This window comes from Squalius cephalus, assembly GCF_949319135.1.
Source record: "Squalius cephalus genome assembly, chromosome: 7".
Taxonomy (NCBI): Eukaryota; Metazoa; Chordata; class Actinopteri; order Cypriniformes; family Leuciscidae; genus Squalius; species Squalius cephalus.
Window position 1 is genome coordinate 44,156,746 of NC_137128.1, and position 22,467 is coordinate 44,179,212.

At 36.9% G+C, this 22,467-nt stretch overlaps 1 protein-coding gene across 3 annotated transcripts in view; it reads right to left on the reverse strand.

Annotated features, from left to right (window-relative positions):
* The window catches only part of mtcl1 (microtubule crosslinking factor 1), an 80,613-nt gene that overhangs the window by 11,180 nt on the left and 46,966 nt on the right, over positions 1 to 22,467 (reverse strand). For all 3 annotated transcript variants that reach the window (XM_079876830.1, XM_079876829.1, XM_079876831.1), the window contains 7 exons: positions 15,955 to 16,080; positions 13,770 to 13,988; positions 11,780 to 11,941; positions 7,723 to 7,890; positions 4,915 to 5,172; positions 3,544 to 3,834; positions 2,470 to 2,546 (listed from right to left, as the gene is read on the reverse strand). In XM_079876830.1, coding sequence (XP_079732956.1) covers positions 2,470 to 2,546; positions 3,544 to 3,834; positions 4,915 to 5,172; positions 7,723 to 7,890; positions 11,780 to 11,941; positions 13,770 to 13,988; positions 15,955 to 16,080 — 1,301 coding nt within the window. The remainder of the gene's footprint in view (positions 1 to 2,469; positions 2,547 to 3,543; positions 3,835 to 4,914; positions 5,173 to 7,722; positions 7,891 to 11,779; positions 11,942 to 13,769; positions 13,989 to 15,954; positions 16,081 to 22,467) is intronic.

Below are 22,467 nucleotides of genomic sequence, written 5' to 3' on the forward strand. Positions count from 1 at the left end.
AAGGAACACAGCAGTCATTTTGATGTTCCTAAATCCGAAACGCTGAAGACGCAGTGGCTGAGTTTTGTTTTCGAAGGGAATATTCCCCACGATCAACGTCAATGCTTTCATGTTTGCGCTAATCATTTCACCAGACTGCTTTATAAACGAGAACATTGAAAAAGGTATTAGCTCCTGTCTGAGTATGTGTTGTTTATGTGCCTAATAACTGTCATAGTCTCACAGACTGGTTATTTTTTAAACAGATCAGTAAAATGTTAGTGCTTCAGCCCTGACAGTTGTACCTAACAACACTGCATAGATAAAGTTACGCATCACGGACAAGCCTACATTTACCGAAAAAAAGTTTTTCATGACCATTAGCTGTAACATCAATCTGTCAATGAACTAACGTATAACTTACATCAGTAAACACATAGCGTTCGTATCTCACTACTCTACCCTGCCAATACATACAAACACAGATCAAAGTGACATTACTTAACCTTACTAAACATAACCAACCATTCAGAAACGTCCTGTTTTCCGACTCCCCGGTTCAAATTGATACGGTTGCACAGTGTCCTCAGAGACTCCCGCTGCCAGTCTTCAAAATATACCCTCAACTGTTGTCAAAGCAACACTCCACGTGTGTTGTTGTGGCAAAACGCCCCACAGAACAGAGGGGCGGGGTGAGCAAAGCTCATTATCATTTAAAGACACATGCACTTAAGCTGTGTGAAAACAGAGCTTTTTGACCAGGTAAAATGAGTGTTTTCTTACAAAACTAATGAGAATTTTTAATTAAAGTATATTACAAACTTTTAATTTAGACCCTAAAGAATCATATTAGCTTGTACAAAAACGGCATTATATGTCCCCTTTAAAAGGATCGTAGTTGATTTGTGATCTGTATGGACCAGGCCCCACGGTTTGGCACGCGTGTGTTTCACGGATTAATTGCTAAATTTCACCATCAACTCACTTGAATATGTACACACAAAATTATGCCAAAATACCAGTCAGACAAGTATTATTGTAAACACAGTCGGGAACACATGTCTAAAGTGAACGTAAACAGTTAAAATGTGTATCATTATATTGGATCCATGCATTCGGTCTTAAAGTGACAGCAACCTATTAATGCATGCAGCTGTCTAAGTCATTAAAGTTAATTAAACAACAAAACACAGCTTTAACAAATCTTAATCTATATTTACTTTATACAATATTGTAATTTTACATTTAGGCCTACTTATTACATGTCTCTACCTGAATACACTACAGTTAGGCCTTACTTTATTTGTAATTTGGTTGTATTGTTTATCTATCCTTGTAATTAGTTTATCATCTTATTTTTTACTGACTGTTCACTTGTCTTTAGTAATGTTTGAATGTTATCAGGCTATATTCCGCTGTGGTATCGAAGTACTTAAAGTGTGATTTAAGGAATAAATGGAAAGCAAATTTACATTTGCCACACGCGCATCAAAAACTGCAATGTGATCCGAACCGTGGGTTTTGTGATCCGTTTAACCACTAATAAGGAGCATGTTGATGATACTATCTCGGCAGACAGCATGCCGGGTTTAATGTGTCAGCCCCAAAGGAGGAGTATCATTATTAGAACAATACCAATGCACTGATGAAGTTATCTTTCTTTACTGCTGGGAAGTTTAATCTTCAGCCTCCTGAGATTAAACTGTTCCTTTCCATTTGTAATTCTCCGGAGAGGTTGCGGAAACAGCAACAACATCACAGTCTAAACATGGTAGCTAACTGACACTCAAACAAGGGCAAAGCGAGATCGATTTATCAGTACAGTTTCAAAGTGGGACGGTCGGGAAAAGACACTGAAGCTTATTTGCAGTAAACGAAACAACATTGAGGAGACCTTTGAAAAGGACAATGATAAATGGACATTGGATCAATAACTCGACTCGTACATAAACACACACACACACACACACATTTGTATTTATATATTCCTGAGACTTTGTATTCACACAGCGCATACAATAAGCAAATTAGCAGTGTTTTCTAAGATCAGCATCACCTTTACTATTCATACTTTGGAATTTGACCAAACCCATTACTCACCCCTAACCCCTACACTAGAGTAAACTTTGGCATCTAACTATTTGTACTATGGAGATGAATGACACTGCACATAATTTGTGTTGTTGAGAAAAGGTGTGAGGATGTTACTAAGTGATCAGACTTCCAGAAGAGACTCAAGCCATGTCTAGAGGCCAGAAGATCAGGATATAATACAACTTTCAGCATTGAAATATAAGATTATTTAGTTCATTTATGTCAAGCTTTGCTATTGATTTCTATATTCCCAAGAGAAGAACAAAACTTTCCTCATTTAGCACACACACACACACACACACACACACACACACACACACACACACACACACACACACACACACACACACACACACACACTCACACACACTCACACACACACACACAAGAGTGTACCTGAGTAGGCTGCCGCTGCTCTGCTCTTCCTCAGGGTAAATGACAGAATCCCCACTCTCAGAAATCTCATTCAGTGCCTAAAACAACAACACAGTTAAAACATTAACAGAGCTTTTTTATGAAATAATGCGTGCGTGTGTGTGTGTTGGTTGGGATGAAATACTTCCAGGTTAGGTCAGTATATTATTTATCTTTAATGCTGTCAGCAAGGTTTTAAAAGGGGGTCTTATCAGTAAAATGAGTCCTCTGATCTTATTTTTAAATTGATCTTTTGAATAAAAGACTTTACTAAATAAACTCAAACTTTAAGAACTCAAACTTTAAGAACTCAAACTTTCTTTCTCATGTTGGTGTATTTCCTATTGAAACCGGATGCTGGAGTGAACTAAAAGCCACAAAACTTTAACTTGAGATTTTGTGCAGCACATTTGAGTGCAGTGTGTGTTGTGATGCAGTCACAATGTAATAATTCTTACTCATTTAACATGCAAATAGGTTAGCCAATCATAATAGAGGTAGTTTACATACAGTACAGAACTTTTACAACAGCAAAAACAACCTGTTTAAATAAAAGGGTCAGAAAGTGGATGGATAATGGTCACAAAAAACTAGTGCTGGGATTAATCGCATCCAAAATAAAAGTTTGTGTTTACATATGTGTATGTACTGTGTATAATTATTTTGTATATATAAATACACACACATGCATGTATATATTTTTAAAAAAAGTGTTATTTATGTATAAAATATTTATATTTACATATATAACTTATGCATAAATATATATACAGTATATACATGCAAATATTTCTTAAATAAATACATGCATATGTGTGTATTTATATATACAATGTAATTATACACAGTACACACACATATATTATGTAAACACAAACTTTTATTTTGGATGCGATTAATCGCCATTTGGATGCGATTAATCGTGAAAAAAAGACATGTTTTTGGTGCAAAAAACCTTGACTGAGATTATAGGTGCACCTTAAATAAATAAAAAAAGCATGCTATGAAATGTGCATCATTGTGTAGTGTGAACTGATGTCTTGCTCCGTCTCTTACTTCGTTCAGATGGGAGAACCTCTTTTCGCTGTCCAGACGTGATGGAGGCGGCACCTCGGCCTCGCTCAAGGGGTCCAGCGAGAGGGCGTCCAGAAACAGGCTCTCCGGGGGCCGGTGTCCCTCACAGGGTCTGGTCCTGCCGGCCGGAGTGGCCTCGGAGTCCGAGTGTGAGCGCATGTGTGCAGCGGTGCAGGGTGAGCGTGGAGATCTAGGAGCCTTACACGGGCTCTCCTGAGGGGAGAAGACATGCGCTGCACCTCCTTCTGCTGACTGAACTATATCTCTCTGCATCTGGGGTGGAGGAGAGGAGATATCGGCTCTGTGTTAAAACCTAGTGAGCTGTCTAGAAGGGGTTCACAAACTTTTTAGTCAGCTAATGTAAAATATATATATATATATATATATATTTTATTTTAACATATTATTTTGATTGTTTTTATTTAACAATCAATTAGAGTTAGCAAAATATTTAAGTATATATATATATATATATATATATATACATATCAGTGCTGGGCAACGATTAATTGCGATTAATCGCATCCAAAATAATAGTTTGTGTTTACATAATTATATGTGTGTGTACTGTGTATAATTATATTGCATATATAAATACACACATATGCATGTATTTATTTAAGAAAAAATGTGTTATTTATATAAAAAATATTTATATTTATATATAATATAAATTATGTATAAATATATATCTATACAGTATATACATATTTCTTAAATATATACATGCATATGTGTATTTATTTATACAAAATAATTATACACAGTATAGTACACACACATATATAATGTTAACACAGACTTTTATCTTGGATGTGATTAATCGTTGCCCAGCACAAATTTATATATATATATAGATATAGATATAGATATAGATAGATATACTGTATATATAGATATATAGATATATATAGATTTTTTTTTTGAATATGTAAATAAAATTAGCCTAGCACACATTGCATTACCAAAATGCATGTTAAACTTACTGCATGGTTAATGAGAAGCAGCATTTACTGTGAACCAAGGCGCATTGAGATGCTGAAAACACGCATACAACACAATGCCGAATGTCACATTCAATTTAATTATTAGCCTTTCATCAACTCAAAAACCCCTATTTGGGAAACCCTGCTCCAAGGCACTGACCTAAATGAACCTGAAATGAAATGAGTCTTCCAATATAGTTTCGCGTTATTATGTTGTTCAAATAAAATCACATACAAATATTATATTGAACTATTTAGTGTTACTTTCCAGCATTGAACACATTCACATGTCTTGTCTGCCCTTTTACATACCGCATTTAAAGTATTGAAATGTATAAGTAAAACAAGTAGGAATTACACCCCAGACCTTTTCCATCTTGTGGTGCATATCCCGTAAGCTGCGGTCCCATTCCTGCCTCTCTTTCTCGAAGCGCTCCAGAAGATCATTCCTCTCGCGGGTCCAGCGCTTTTCTCCATGCTGCAGTTTCCAGTGCAGCTCCAGTGCCGTGCTGTGACTGTCGGCCAGTAGACGGCGCTGTTCCTCCCGTTCCTGTTGAGCCGCGTCTGCAACACCTGCATCTTCATCTTCATCTGCGCCTGCAGACTCACCTCTGACCTCCTGCAGCTGCATGCACAACAGCAGAGACATGAAGAAGAGCATTAATGCTTGCATAGGGTGTGTTTGGAATAGAATACTTCTCATTCTACATTCTAAAAAACGCTGGGTTGTTTTAAAGGTGCTCTAAGCGATGTTGGGTGACGTCACTTCTTGTTGATGTTCGAAGTATTGTCAAACAGGCTAGCTCGACCCTCCCTCCTCCCCCTCCCTTCCGTGCTTCCTGAAACAGGCTTTTCCGATGTAAATTCGGGACTTCGTGCGTTCCTTCTCCTTCTCACTCTTCTTTGCTATTCGTTCATCGGAACGTCGTCTCTTTGTATGTCGGCCATATCAATATTCAAGAGAATATAATTCGAACGTTAGTCGTTGTCTAGGACATCTCTCCTCTAGCTAACTTCCCTCTTCATGCTTCTCTCTCCTCCACCCCCCCCCCCCCCCTTCATGTGCACTAACCCCCCCACATCCCACCCCCAAATCATTCTTGTCGGTTATTGGCTGGAACACTGTTTGTTATGTTTCATGGTCCAGGCTGGGCCAGTTTGTTTTTGTTGTCATTTGTGGAGCCTGTGCTTTATACAGAGACCGCGTTTCTTTACAGTGTGTTCAGGGGACAGGCAGCTAGCGGATAGTGAGGAGATGTTTGCTGTATGTGACAAAAAAAAAATTCAGCCTAAAAAACGTGTGACATCGCTTAGAGCACCTTTAACCCAATTTTCGGTCAAATATGCACAAACCCAAACATTGGGTGAAAAATATAATTTAAAATTTTTATGGGTTTGTCCATATTTGACCCAAAGTTGGGTTGAAACAACCCAGCATTTTTAGGAGTGTAGCTTTACAGAGCATGCATTGTATATGTATGCACAGAATGACGCGCTACCAAAATGCACAGTATACATCCAAAGGCCACTGTGTGGAACACTGTATCCCACAATGCAATGCACTAGACTTGAGCTTCGATGTACAGTGTGACAAATTAACCGTAATTACAGTCGTGTTCTGTAACATCTAGCCTACTTCTTGACTCATTATTTATTCAGATTGCCAGCAGTTGATGCAAAACGAATTTACTAAAAACGCTAAATAACCAGATTTATTTACAATATGATAATAGGATACCACTTGCTGAATTAAACATGCAACATACTGACATCATATGACAACAAAAAGTATATAGTATATAGTGGATACTGCACGGTATGAGGTAAGAGTTGAATTCTGAACAGCCTTAAAAAAAAAACACAATCATGCACAGACTAGCCTATATATTTAGCTATGTAGCTAAGTAGAGTCATGTTTAAGTTTGCCAGATTGCCTTTATGATTAGTGCAGTAAAGTCCAAACACACCTCCCTCATGTCTAGCCAGATGTTCCTCAATCTATCCGCTGTCTGAATGAGCAGGGCTTCTCTGACATCTGCTTCCTTTTAATAGGCCATGAGTGTGTTTGACGGCCGAAGTGCACTAAATATAGCTGGCTATTTCAAGACGCTCCCTAACCTCCACGACACCGAAACAGCCACTGCAAGCAAGTCACCGTAAGCTGAAAGCAACGCATGGCACTGCAGATGCTTGACGTCTAAGCATAAGATTTATGTCTGGTTAAGATATCAAGAAATTAAGTTTTATGACAAGACCAAGTTTTTCAAATTTGACCTTTCAGAAAGTCATCTTAGACTTTAATAAAATTGATTAATGGCTGAAAAATGCTAAATACTCTACAGTTCAAAAGTTTTGGATTGGTAAGATTTTGTTTTTATGTTTTTGAAAGAAGACTCTTACGCTCACCAATGCTGCATTTATCTGATCAAAAATACAGTGAAACAGTAATATTGTGAAATAGAACAATTTAAAATAACTGTTTTTCTATTTGAATCTACTTTATTAAAATATAAATTAAAATGTATTAATGTAATTTATTGAAGATGCAAAGCTGAATTTTCAGCATCATTACTCCAGTCTTCAGTGTCACATGATCCTTCAGAAATCATTGTAATATGCTGATTTGCTGCTCAAGAAACATTTCTTATAATTCGTATTATCAATAAATATAACTTTTGATCAATTGAATGTATCTTTTAATACAATTATTAAATTCTTTTTTATTTTAATTAATATGTTTTACCAATTCTACATTGTATATATACACAATTTTAAATATGCAGATATTGTATTATATATATATATATATATATATATATATATATATATATATATATATATATATAATGAATTATTATGAATTATTATGTATGCATGTATATATATATATATATATATATATATATATATATATATTTCAATGCAGAATTGATAAACAATTCTGATCTAATAAAAGTGAACTATTTCCCATAACATTTGAGTGTATTTATTCTATATATATTCTAATATCAGACTGTTGACTGCATGAGTGATTGTTAATGAAGTTGATGCAGAGTGTAACAAATTAGAGGAAGACCAAGCCGCCTGAGGTTTCATGCCTGAGGCCTGATCATGCAGGTGTGCTGTACAGTCGTTCACAGGTGATTCTGCTGTGATGTAAGTGTTGTTTCTGCACCTTCATGACGTGACTCCTCATCTCAGCGCGCTGGATCTCCCACGCCGCTCTCTCATTGGCCAGTGTCTGTTGCATCTGCCAGCGCCGCTGCGCCTCCTCCCGAAGCTCCGCCCTGAACTCCTCCAGGAGAGAGCGAAGAGCGTGTAGCACACGGAGACTCTCCCCTGCCTGGAGATAGACACAGATAGACACAGAGGACTGTAATGATGCTGTTTGAGCATGAGAAAGATCTGCAAAGTTACAGAGTCCCTCCAGCGGGAGTTCTTCTCTATATCAGTGTCAGTGTTTCTGAACTCCCTGAAACGCTTCCATTGTAGTCTTGAGTTTTCTTTCGGGAACGAACACGTCACAATATTCCTCATTTAAATAATTAATACGCAGAATAAAGGGGCGGGGCCTGGATGAGTTAGTTAGTAGTGTGTTGAAACTTGCGGTTATGGTAAGAGGCGTGTCATTTCCAATTGACCAATCACAACTGCTCCACACTGCTCCAGCCGACCAATCAGAGCACATTGCGCTTTTCAGAAGGAGGGGCTTCATAGAGACAGGAACTAAACAGTAGTAGTGGGAAGTTCACATAATTTTACTGACTCTTTGAATCTCGTTCATAAAAATGAACAAATCTTTTTCGAGTCATTTGGTTCATTTCAGCAGAATGTATTTAAAATGTAACATGTTAGCCAAATTCCCCAAACACATCAAATGTTGATCGCATTTAGAATTAGAAAAAAATTGCAATGCAAGGAAAAGGCCAAATTATGAGAAACAGAAACGATTCATTAATTTATCTGGGTCTTCAGGCTATGCAGTGTGTTAGTTTACCTCACCTCCCGATCTGAGCCGTTCGTTCATCCCGTGATCCTCATAAACTGAGCTATGCAGTCGGTACCGGATACAGAATTGATTAGCTCACGTTTCGAGTCTATCGACTTCGGGTTCGAGTCATTCGTTCATCCCGTGATCCTCGTAAACTGAGCTATGCAGTCGGTACCGGATACAGAATTGATTAGCTCACGTTTCGAGTCTATTGACTTCGGGTTCGAGTCATTCGTTCATCACGTGACATCCTCATAAACTGAGCTATGCAGTCGGTACCGGATACAGAACTGATTAGTTCACGTTTCGAGTTTTCGGGTTCGAATCGTTCGTTCATCACGTGACAAAAGAACGAAAGAATCAAAAGAATCAGACACTGAAGACTCGAGAGATGAACTAATCATTTCTCTTTCCGGTACCGACAACAGCATAGCCTCTATGGGACTAACGGGAAGAAAGAGAGACTCTGACCCGAACCCGAAGACTTCATGTCTGAAAATCATGTCTGTTTCCAGTACAGAACCCATAGGATGTTGCGCATGCGCAGTCAACACAAAATGAACGAATCACTCTCTGAGACAACTCAGTAGTCCCGAGTCATATTAAAGATTCGTTCAAAGTGAATGAATTGTTCATGACCGACCCATCACTACTAAACAGAGCGTTACTGACAGACTGGGAAGAGAGGAACTGAAACAATGTACAATATGTGAAAAATAATGTGATTTATGAACATTCAAAGATGAAAACCTGTTCTAGTAGAGCCCAAAAACTGAATCAAGACTTTGTAAAAGTCATAATATTGCTTTCTAGGGAAAATAAGTGAGATTTTACGAAGCATGTGAAGGGTAGTTAAATGCATTTCCAATAAAGAATTCAGTAGTTGTGTGTTTGTATTATTAATTAAGTAGATGTGTGAGAAAGTTAATCATGATACAATAAAGCCAGCAGCACCGCTCCTCAGTGGCTTTAATTAAAGGAACACTTCTGTCATTAGTTATTCACCCTCATGTCAGTTCAAATGCATCTTCCTTAAACGGAGAGTTAGTCAAGTCACCTTCATTTATATAGCGCTTTTTACAATACAGACTGTTTCAAAGCAGATTTACAGAGATAACAGGAAAATAATGCAACAAAGTTTGTTTCTGCTGTACAGCAGATCTGGAAGAAAACAGTGTTGTAGTCCAGCTTAAGTAAGTTCAGTGATGGATCGTTTTTGTTGTAAAAAAGAAATTAATTTAGTTAATTTACATATAAAGCCGCTCTGGAGAAAACAATGATGTCCAGCTCAGTTCAGTTCTCATATAATGGAGTCAATGCAGGAGATCAATAATATTGTTGAATATTAAATGTCCCCAACTAAGCAAGCCAAAAGCGACAAAGGTTAGTGTTAAAAGTTAGTGTAAATGAAACCTGCTCTTAAGTTCTGACACATTAATATCAAATCTCTCTTAAAGGAACACTCCGACTTTTTGGGACTTTAGCTTATTCACAGTATCCCCCAGAGTTAGATAAGTCCATACATACCTTTTTCATTTCTGTGCGTTCTGTAAGTGTTATTTGACGCACCCACCGCTAGCCTATATAGCTTAGCACAAAGACTGGATGTAAATGGATAAGGTAGCATACTAATCCCAATAAGTGACAAAATAATGCAAACATTTTCCTATTTACATGTTGTGATCTGTATAGTCACAGCGTGTACAAATAACAAGGCTATATGAGACAGAGACCATTTTTAATCGTATAAATACTGGGAACTATATTCTCATTAGGCGTAGGAGCACAGCTACTTGGGCGGAGTGATTAGCGCAGCACACGAGACGCCCTGTTGATGGTTCCGTAAACAAAGTAGCCACTCCGCCCAAGTAGCTGTGCTCCTACGCCTAGTGAGAATATAGTTCCCAGTATTTATACGATTAAAAATGGTCTCTGTCTCATATAGCCTTATTTGTACACGCTGTGACTATACAGATCACAACATGTAAATAGGAAAATGTTTGCATTATTTTGTCACTTATTGGGATTAGTATGCTACCTTATCCATTTACATCCAGTCTTTGTGCTAAGCTAGGCTAGCGGTGGGTGCGTCAAATAACACTTACAGAACGCACAGAAATGAAAAAGGTATGTATGGACTTATCTAACTCTGGGGGATACTGTGAATAAGCTAAAGTCCCAAAAAGTCGGAGTGTTCCTTTAAGTATGAAGTGTGCAGTTTCTGTGGCGCAAAACAGAAATGCAAAACAAACCAATTTTCATAAACAATATTTTCAGATTCACCATTGACTGAAATAATGTTATAATTCAGCTCCATCCAAACACACTGCATTTGAATTTAGTCAAGCCAGTGGTGCAGGAATAACACACTTTATTGGTAATGTCATAAGAGTGAGAGTTCGATAAACCGGTATCGTACTAAGGGACATGTCTGAGCTCGTTAGTTTCTATGTAAGCTTGGTCAGCACAGCATCAATGGAGCCAATTGCATTTCCGTCAAAAGTGTGTGTTCAGCAGAAATGGAAATTCAGTTAAAACCATGTGCACGCTGAGAAATACATAAGCAAAATGATCTCTAGGGAAAAAGTCACATATACGTCTAAACAAGATGATGTGACTGCTTTTAATGATTTGTTAAACTGAAGTGGTTTACAAACTCCTGCACTTAGAGAGGTTAAATAATAGACTAGAGCCGAGAGAACGTTTACTGCTTTAAACCACTGCTCCTGAAACATTAACACTGCTTTAATATTTACTCCAGAAAACAAAGGAGGGAGATTTTAAGGTCACTACACACATCTCTTATTTCCCCTTCAATGAATAAAGGGAAGAATATTGATTAGCAACAACCACCATGTCTTCTCATGTTAATACCTTTTTAAAGGGATAGTTCACCCAAAAATTAAAATTCTGTTATCAATTACTCAACCTCAAGTTGTTTCAAACCTGTATGAATTTCTTTCTTTTGCTGAACACAAAAGATATCTGACAAATGTCAAACGTTTCATCGCCCCTTTGACTTCCATAGTATTTTTTTTTCCTACCATGGAAGTCAATGGCATTCATCACCTGTTTGGTTACCCATATTCTTCAAAATATCATCTTTTGTGTTCAGCAGAAGAAAGAAATTCATACAGGTTTGGAACAACTTGAGGTTGAGTAACTAATAACAGAATTTTCATTTTTGAGTGAACTATCCCTTTAAGATGAATCCCTTGTATTATTTTTCCACATATTTGACCTGTTTCTGGTGCTGGAATCTCTCTGGAGACAGCAGGAGAGGGCCGGGCTCTGTGAGGTCACTTCCTGTGATTTGCCCACACACTTTGTCTTCCCTTCCCATCTCTCCATCACCCTGGTCGATCATAACGGCCAGTTCTGGAATGTTTTCCAATCGTTCGTACTGAAGAAACAAGTAAGAGAGAAACCACAGAAAATGTTTACAGTTAAAGTTGAATAAAAAATAAATAATAAATAAAATAAAAACGAAATAAAATCAAATGGTTTTTTTTTCATAAAAAACCCTAAAACTTTTATTATATATTATTTTATATTTATATTTTTATTTTGCATTTTATTATTTATATTTAATTTTGTTTTTTAATTTAATTATATTTTTCATTATTTATTGATTTTATTTAAAAAAAATATATATATATATATATTATTTTTTTGGTATGGTATGGTAAATCCTGACCTGACAGATGACCAGGACATTTCTTGATTCGCTGAATCTATAAAAAACAACTATAAAAAAGTCTATAAAATATCAACGTAATATTAAATGTATAAAAATAAAAAAATATATATGTTTACATTTAGTCATTTACCACATGCTTTATTCAAAGTGACAATTTTTTCTTTTGTGATTAGTACTGGATTATGCATGCATCATTAATGTACTCATGCATTTGTCAGATGCTTTTATCTAAAGTGACTTACATTGCATTCAAGGTATACATACTTACTAGTTAAATGCATTGCCCAAGTTTTTAAACACACAATTAAACAATTGTTCAATAAATTATTTTTAATGCAGAATTGATAAAAAAATCTTTTTTATTAAAATGAACTATTTCACACAATATTTGTGTATTTAATTGCTTAGAAACATTCTAATATCAGATTCATGAGTGTGTGAGTGAATGTTAATGTCGATGTGATGCATTGTATTACAAATCATTCACTTCTGAGGCTTCATGTCAGTAAGGGTGTGCCATCTCTACTGTTTGAGCTACAGGAACCATGATATATTGGCATGCTGTAAAAAAAAAAAAAAAAAAAAAAAAAAAATCCAGTCTAATATTTCAGCACTGGAAATGTTTCTGAGCTTCATTGTTATCATTTGTTTACAGCAGCTGTTGTAGATATGACAGATGGACTGTGAAATTAAAAATCATACAACATGTGCTCACACTAATTCACACTGTTCCAATACTGAACTATTATGGTTTGTCAGATGACCTACTGCCACAAATGAGACACATTTTTTTTGCATATCAGACAGTTAAAGGGGTGGTATAATGCCCTTTTCACAAGATGTCAAATAAGTCTCTGATGTCCCCAGTGTGTGTGTGAAGTTTTAGCTCAAAATACCCCACAGATATTTTTATATAGCATGTTAAAATTGTCACTTTTTTTAGGTTGAGCAAAAACGCACTGGTTTTGTGTCTGTCCCTTTAAATGCAAATGAGCTGCTGCTCCCGGCACAGGGGGCGGAGCTTCAAGAGCTTATGTCCTTTTACCTCACACACACATGCACTGAAAATGTCAAAAACTTTTAGCCTTTTATGTTCAAACCGAAGTCAGAAAGATGGAGAGACTCAAGAAGTGACAACATGTAGACAACATTTCTGAATGGTTAGTTGATGAATTTATGTAGCTGATGTGTAATTATCTTCTAGTCATTAATTAGCATATTCTGTCATGATAATCTATAAATCGTGTTCTGGGGGCGGGGTTTATGTAAATTATAGGGTTGGTGATGTCACTAACCCGTGTAGTCCCTACCAGCCGTTTGTTGTAGTCCTTAAAAAGCGATTTCTTTAAAAGCAAATATCTCCCTTTGCTTTGAACTTTGAGCGTTGTAACTTTGCAGATGTTGTTTATGCTCAAACAGCAACATTACACACTAACTAAAGTTAGAAAAGTCAAATCATAATCAACCACCCCTTTAATTATATCTGAGCTCAGTCAATTCAGGGTCAACGAGGGTAGTTATTCTGGATCACCTCAGCATGTGCACCTTCATCCACACCGTCTGTCCTGCGACCGAGCCTCCAGTGCATGAGGATCCAGCGCAGCTTCATGTACACGATCACTATATTGTGGCGGAACAATCTCACTTCCTGTTGCAGCTGGACTCTTTCCTGCGGCCATGTTGGCTCATGGGATTGAAGTCCCTGCAGCTCGAGTCCTCGCCGTGCCTCTGCGCGCCTCCTCTCCTCCTCCTTCACAAGGAAACACATTCAGAATAGACAAGAGTGATGGTAATGATTATTAAAGGGATATTTCACCGCTGGAAAGATGAATGTGGATTTAAATTGGGTCATTTATGTAGTAGAAATGTGAAATTATTTTAGAAGTTGGTGCCTTCTAGACTGAGAAACGCCAGAAAATGTATTTTTGGATGAAAGACAACAACTCCCAGAATGCACTTGCTTCGCTGCCCTACGAGGACACGCCCAAGCCACGCCTACCGGTTACAGAGGGCAGTATCGGGAGAAATGATACAGCTAGGCTACTAGTCGACTGGAAACTGAAAAGACGGCGTTTTATCGTGAGATCCCCCTATGGGCGGGTTGAAGACATGCGGGACGAGCTCCTCCTACTGGCTGGAGTCTCTCGCCTCTGGACAAAAGAGCCTCTGATGACGATAAATGACGATTTTTGCGTCATCAGAGGTTTTTTTCCAGACACACAATCCAGAAATCTCTCGTCTCAGGGGGACATGAGGGAGGGAAGCACGGTCACTCCAAAATACTACCGGGTTTCTACCGATACAAAGCTTAATGCTAATCAGTGAAGTATCCCTTTAACTTGACATAAGACAGATAGAGAGTAATGAGATAGCGAATGATCATGTGGGTGTTTTGAGGCAAGAAGAAAAGTGAATCCTCCTAGAAAAACCAGCTGGATCTACTTTTTATTTTGCAGTTTGGAAGTATAGTAGCTGGTTCAAGCTGGTTTATGTGGGAAACTAGTCAGACGACCAGCAATAAAGCAGCCAATTACAAGTTTAACCACTTAAACCCTATTAAGCATACTGTCTCATATTTGATACACACGTTTCTAAGGCCTCTAAATGATCATCATGATCAAATCATTGTGAAAAACCTGTTGCACACAATCTAATACATGTCGTCTGATTGATAGTTTAGACTTTTATAGCAAGTAAAAGCCTTTTAGTATGATTGTAATAGCGTCCACATTCAGCTCGTGGATCACGTGTCTTTCTGCTGTGAAATCTGCACTGATTTTACTGATTAGGAATAAATTTTATACTGTTAGTAATATTTCAAGATGAACACTTACTGGACTGAAGCAAGTTTACTTGATAATCCATACTTTATTTTTTAGAAAAATCATGTTCAAATGTGAGTCTCAAATATGATCATCAGGTTTATTTGTTCATCTCTCAATCATCATTGTATTTCATCACATTATATCTTTTAAAACTACAGAGCTTTGGTCATAAAACTAAGCATTTAAATATTAGCTTACTTAGACATATTGGCAGATATAGAGTGACGATTGATCATTATATGCATTTTATAGTCTGATATACTGTTATTAAGATCTCATTAATTTACATTACAAGCACCATGCACATTTTTGCTCAGTTTGAGCCTTGGATTATGAGCTCCATATTTGTACTATATCATCCAATATGAGCCAAAAAAGCCTCATGCATAAAATAAATAAATAAATAAATAACAAAAACCAATATGCAAACTTATTTGTAGATTTTTTTTTTTTTTTTTTTTTTACAAAACATTTTGTCTAAATTTTCAATAACCTTGCATTTAAATTTTTTTGAAATTTTATTATTTCAATGATCACTTTATTCCATATGTCAGGCTTTAAGCTGGTATGACCTAGTGGTTAGTATATAGTCCAGGGTTCACCAATCTCGGTCCTGGAGGGCCGCTGTCCTGCAGAGTTTAGCTCCAACCCCAATTAAACACACCTGAACCAGCTAATCAAGGTCTCATTAGGCATACTAGACACTTTCAAACAGGTGTGTTGGAGCTGGTTGGAGCTAAACTCTGCGGCCCTCCAGGACCGAGATTGGTGAACCCTGATATAGTCTATCTCTCCATAATAAACTACTGTTGTCAAATCTGATTTATATGTGAGGAGCCTTTGAATCGATCACCCGCTCTGATCCTCTTCCTCAAAGTGAACCGCACGTACCTGAGGGATGGATAAAGTGAAGCTGTCTCTCTCCTCCGGTCCAGCTCTCATCCTCCTGTCATGGTCCAGGCGCAGTTGAATCTCTCTGGTAGAAATTCCCGTCTCAGGCAGAGCCGGCTCACGAAACTGGAGCCCAGCAGAACACACAACACCAGTCTCAATATCCCAGCACTTTCAAGAGAGACATCATCAAGTTCATGCAAACATAAACTCATCTGTGACATGCATCAAGGCAGAGGTATTTCAGTATCTCTTTCTAGATTGTCCAAATTGTTACTGTTTCATGGCTGGTTACGGAGGAAAATATGAAATTAGCTTTTATGTTTGTAATATTGATAAATAAAAATATATTAGGACACTATTCTTATTGCAACGGTTTCCTTATAAACTCTCTGGTGTCAAATGCAAGAGAATTAATGTAGAGGCTCATAATGAATTCAGATTAATTTCTACAGTAAAGAAATACTAAATCTGTGCTTTGTGTACTGCTGTTTGTTAGTTTCTAACAAATGTCTAAAAGGGGTCATGACATGAGAATTCAAATTTAGACATGTAAGAGGTTTGTTTTTACTATTAAAACATCCAGCAAATTTAACAGCTTAAAACGTCCTCCTCATTATGAACAAAGCATTTATTTATTCAAACTCCAAAAACAGCTCGTTTTGATTTTGAGGATCCGTGACGTCACATGGGTGAACACATTTGCATATGCCCGCCTCCAGAGCAAGACATCGACGCATAGTCCCGCCCACTGGCACTCACCTATGCCGGATTTGAACGTCGAGTCAAAAGCAAATAGAGTCCATTACAATGACTGACCCTGGATACAGTAAACAAATGTGCGTTCACTTTACTCCACACTAGTGTTGTCAAAAGTACCGGTACTTCGGTACCAAGTCTGTACTGAAATTTTTTAAATGTGATGATACCAGAATTTCTGTAGTACGGTACCCACTGCTTTCAGTCGCTTCCGTGTTTATCTAAGCGTATATCGGCGTAGCTGATATATACCACGATATATATAGTGTCTGTGTATATTAAACCGTATTTATTAAAGTGTATATTAAAATATAAAATATTAACCCTGCATGTTATACTGGTCTGTGTGAATGAATGGCGCAGACGCGCGGTTTCATTTACCTCACACACACACACACACACACACACACACACACACACACACAGAGAAGCACGAGTGACGCTCGCGCTGTTTTCAGTCTCTGCTGCCTCACCATATGATGACATGATGAACTTCATCTCCAGAGCCGCTCTGGGAGTCACTTCATGAGCATTTTACCGTTTCATTTGAGAAAAACTATCGTCATATCATACACACAGAGGGCTGTATCTTGCACCCAGCGCAATTGACTTTGTACACCGACGCATGTATCATTCCTAATTTACACCCTCGCACAGCGGACTTTTCCCTCCACAGACGCACGTCGGTAAATTAGGGAATGAACTTGCGCTCCCGGGGGCGGTTCAGCGAGAAGAGGAGGCGTGTTCCGGCACAAACGTTCCCTGGTGCTATTTTGCAGTTTCAGAAAACAATTCCGCCACTGACCAGGAGAAACCTCGTCTAAAGTCAGTGGAGTGTTGCGCATGTTATTCAGATGCTATTTTAAGGGCTCATGCTTGGCCATAATCAATGTAGCGTGTGCACAACGCACATACACTTTTATTCTCTCATCTACACACAGAAGCAACAGTTTTCATTTTTGCAAATCATACATTATTACAAGGAAAAATATTAACACACGAGGGAAATCATTGTTGTGTCCATGAAGATGTGAAAAAATAGGCATAAATCTAACTTACAGATTTACCCAAATTATTATACGCCTGTTTAACCGAAGCTAATTTGGGTGTGTTTCTCCATCCCCAATGTCACTTCTCTGTGTTTTACGGCCCTGACGAGAACGTCGGTCTCCTCGGCTGTGAACCGCTCCTGGCAAATCCGCCGTTATAATAGCAATCCGCCATGGAACAAGCGCGCCTGCTCTTAAAGGGAATGTGAGATGTCACTCTGATTGGTTTATTTCACGTTACGCCCAAACCACACCGATGAGTAATGAAGCTACTTCAGACCAATCCATTGTAGATTTGCGTCGGGCGCAAGAGTCATTTATCCCACCGGTATAATACCAACAGCACCTGAGATCCACCCACAAAGTTACTTGCGTTTCGCGCTTGATACTTGCGTTTCAGATCGTTAAAATAGGGCCCAGAAACTCAAAGGTCTTCACGGCAACCCGTCAAAATAAAAGTTCAGTTTAACTTGATCAGCTTAAATTATATTAGGCTATTGTACACTACTTTTTACAGTAGATTTAGCTACGTCTCTGTGTATTAAAAATACTACTACTACTACTAATAATAATGTGTGCATAAAAGGTTGCTTATTTTACACTTGATTTTTTATAAGCAATATTTACGTTTAAACAGCATGTAGCCTTCAATTGTATGTATGTATATATGTAATATTGTATTATTGTAAATATGTATTATTTACTTATGATTACCGTCATACATAATAAAGTCATTGAATTGAATTTAATATTTTTTTCAAATAGTAAAATAAAATAGAAAAATAGTTCCAACAGATTTTGCTGTGGTACCGAAATTGGTACCGAGAACCGTAAAATTTTAATGGTATCGGTACCGACTACTGGAATTTTGGTATCGTGACATCCCTACTCCACACACACTTGAGTCTGCCGACAACAGGATAAATGAAGGAGTGAAGGAATGTCAAGTTTAAACAGCTCATTTGCATCTCCAGACATCAGAAGGATCCCAGCCTCATGAACAAGTGGATGGTTTATTTTAATGGTGTTTTGGATTTTATGTTTGTTCGGAGCATTTTGTTTTCTATAACGAGCAACAGTGTAATTGAGAGTTCGCAAAGAAACTTTTAATGAAGCAGCAACTGGATTGAATGTGACAGCAGCTCCATCACAATGAGCAAAACCATTTCATAATGCTTTGTTTGTAAATGACGGTTTTATATGGATAAAGTTTTCAAAACACTTGAACACACGTGCAATAGCGAGTCGGTGTTGATACTGTTTCCTATGCAATGATGTTTAATCATAACACTGGACGTTTATTGACAAGTCTTAAAGGAGCCGCTGCATAAAAATGGTAATTTTAGACAGAGGCTCAGAAAGAAGGTTGAAAATAATAGTTTTTCTGCATATATATATATATATATATACATTTTTTTTTGTTCACAAAATATATATATATATTTTTTGCACAAAAAAACTTTATTAACATTATAAATTAACCTCAAGGAACCTATTAAGATAATTAAAAAAAAATCCATGTCATGACCCCTTTAATTATAAGAGTGAAGATTCATATGCATAAATATAATGTAAAATAAGCATATGCTGCCTTCAAGTCACTGCATTAATGAGTAAGCGCATGGGAACTGCAACACCAGGTCATAATTACTAGTGAGAAACGCCTTTGTTTTTGAGCCCTGAATTCTGAGGATGAGTCAGTGAAAATATCATGGCAGAAGATAACTGGTCTTGGACAGACTTAGCTGATTTTAGAGGAAAAGTGCAAGATTACACGAACTAGCTGAAAGCAAAAATCAAGTTGCATAACTAATGCACATCTTTTGTACTTTTAGTCTGTCTTAGTTTTTTCGTTTTGTGAGTAGATGGAAAAAGTGAGAAAATATATCAAATTACCTGCGTCCATTTGTTCCAGTCAAAATGACTAAAAAACTATAAGACTTAACTTCAGGAGGACTTGAAGGCAGCATGATGCTGGTAAATGTGAAATGTTGCATATTCATATAGTGTATATTAAATACACGTTCTTTCAGCTGTTTTGGTTAGCGTGTAGAGTTCACGTTGAGCAGCAGAACATAAACCGAAGCTTAGACAACCATATAGACATACAACAAATTAAATGCACATACATATTAACCAATGACATGATTAACACACATCCAGCCGTTGTTTTCATGTTACAAACAGTCACAGATTTAACAGACATATGTATGCGTGAGAGGATGGTGAGTGTCGTAATTCATGACTTTAAATAAACAGCAGTGGTTGCGAGTGGAGTGAGAAGAAACCAAAAGAATCACAATGGTGTGAATTAAATGATTCGAGTGAACGAACTGCTCTCGGCTGTCTAGTGTTTCATTGAGTTGCATCAGATAAATCAGGGATGTTGTTTTTGATCTAATAACCTGGTGTAAAATAATTGGAAGTGATATTTTACAACGACTGGCTCTCTTCCATTCAGTTTTATTACATTAAGGATTTATTACATTTTATTAGATTAAATAAAGATATACAAGCTGGGAATAATTGCTCTTCATTCTGAAATGTCTCATAGGCTTTCCTTTCCCTCTAAAACACACTCGGTTTCAAAACGGCCTTGTTGCCTTCATAGAAAACATCATAAATATTCTCATAAGGGATTTGGAAAACACTATGGGCATCAAGTTAACAACAAAATATTCAAATAAGCATAAATATACCAAATATAGTCAATTTGATATTATATTCTTATAAAATATTTTATTTGGAAATAAAATAATTATTGAATGCATAATCTAATAATTAGATATTTAATGCATTGTGGGATTGCATTTGCCATAAATAAGTTATTTTACTTTTTTTTTGTTAAGTTTAGGCATAGCAAACACACAAGGCTTTGAAACGGATCTAGAGACACAGTATTAAGTTCTGGTGGGAGAGACACAATGTTCACACACTGTTTCCTTTCTGCTCAAACACCAGTTCAGTTCATGTCCATTTCAAATAATAAAACTTTTATTTTGAAATCTGGAGCCGTATTCATAAATACTTCAGGCCGATTTTCAGATTTTTAGGATCTGGTATCTCTGACCACATTGAGGTCATTCTTGTTTCAGGATGGGAAAGCTTCATGGTAAAACCAGTGTGTGAACATTTCCTCTGTTTTGATGCGTACTACACATTTTCACAAGGAAAGGCACTCCAGCACTCTCACTGGACCAAAACATCTCTCACTGGACTGTTTCAATGTTAAAAAAGCAGATTAAAGCCTTGGTTATCTCCGGATGGCTTTGACAGCTGTGGCTTTTCATGTGATCTTCTTGTGCTCTTCTGTCAATTTTGACTGGTTTGTTTTTTTAAGAATTTTTTACTTAATCGAAATGGTATGAAAGGGGGTAACACTTTATTTTACAGTGTCATTGTTACATATGTTACATGTAATTACTGTAGTAATAACTATAAATTATGCATAATTACATGCACTTAACCCTAAACCAAAACCCTCATCCTAATCCTAACCCTATAGTAAGTACATGTGGTTAATTATTATTACCCAGTACTTAAATATATAATTACACCTTAAAATAAAGTGTAACCTGAAAGGTCTTGGCACTTGCTATGTGAATTGTGAACACACACGCACGCACAAATCATGGGCATGATTAGAGAAGGTGCAAATAGTCACACTTGTGCTCCTCGTGGTCAAAAATGAGCGAATTGGAAATAAATTGGAAACGAGTTTCATCTAGTGGAAGCGTTTGGTACTGCGCCCAAACAGAATCTCACTGAAAGCTCATTTTTTGGAGATATCAACCTCAAATTTAAAATACGACTTGATTAGATTTATGGCTTTGACTGTCTCACAGTTTTTGAGTAAAACATGATTTGGAAAAATAAATATTTCATATAAAAATTAAAAAATATATTTTTGTATATAATAAATTTAAACTTCTATACATTTTTTAAGTTCACTTTAAAATCACTTCAGAAATAAGTGATTATACATTCAAGATTTATGACCGTTTAAGTTGGAAATTAAATTTTTAGGTCAATGCTCAAAAAGTGATTAAATGGATTATAAATACTGCATAAATATAATTTAGTACTAGAAAATCCCATAAAAAAAAAATTGAATAAAACATTTTCAAACTAAAATATTGTATATTCATTGAAATAAATAAAAATCAGTCATCGGTGTATATATATATAATTTTAATAATATTGACATCAATATTTATTTTCAATTAATTAATGAATTAAACGGCAAACATTTTGGTTTAATAAAATAATATTATTGTCAATTTGTCTGCTTACTATTACACACGTTAAAGGAGCTGTATGTAAGAAATGTATTTCAATTAATCATAAAATGGCCCTGATATGTCACTAGACATTAAGAAATCATGTTCATTTCAAATACTTATATCACTGACAAAAGTAGTACGGCCAGGATATTGTCATTTAAAAAGTGAAGTTGCAGCCCTCAACTGATGTTGATGTTGTCATCTTGTGTTTTGGCCTGAAGCCCCACCCTCCACCTATCTACCAATCACGAAGTCAGTAGTGTTTCGGCATCCGGGTTGCCAGCTCTGCTCTAGTTAGCACAGCTGCAGCTCCTTGTAGCAGCCTACTTTCCTGCTGGATCCTGCAGCATATCTGGCAACCTCGAGTCAGGGGGGAGGGGGAGGGGATACAGTGATTGCAGTACCAGTTTTGGCCACAATCT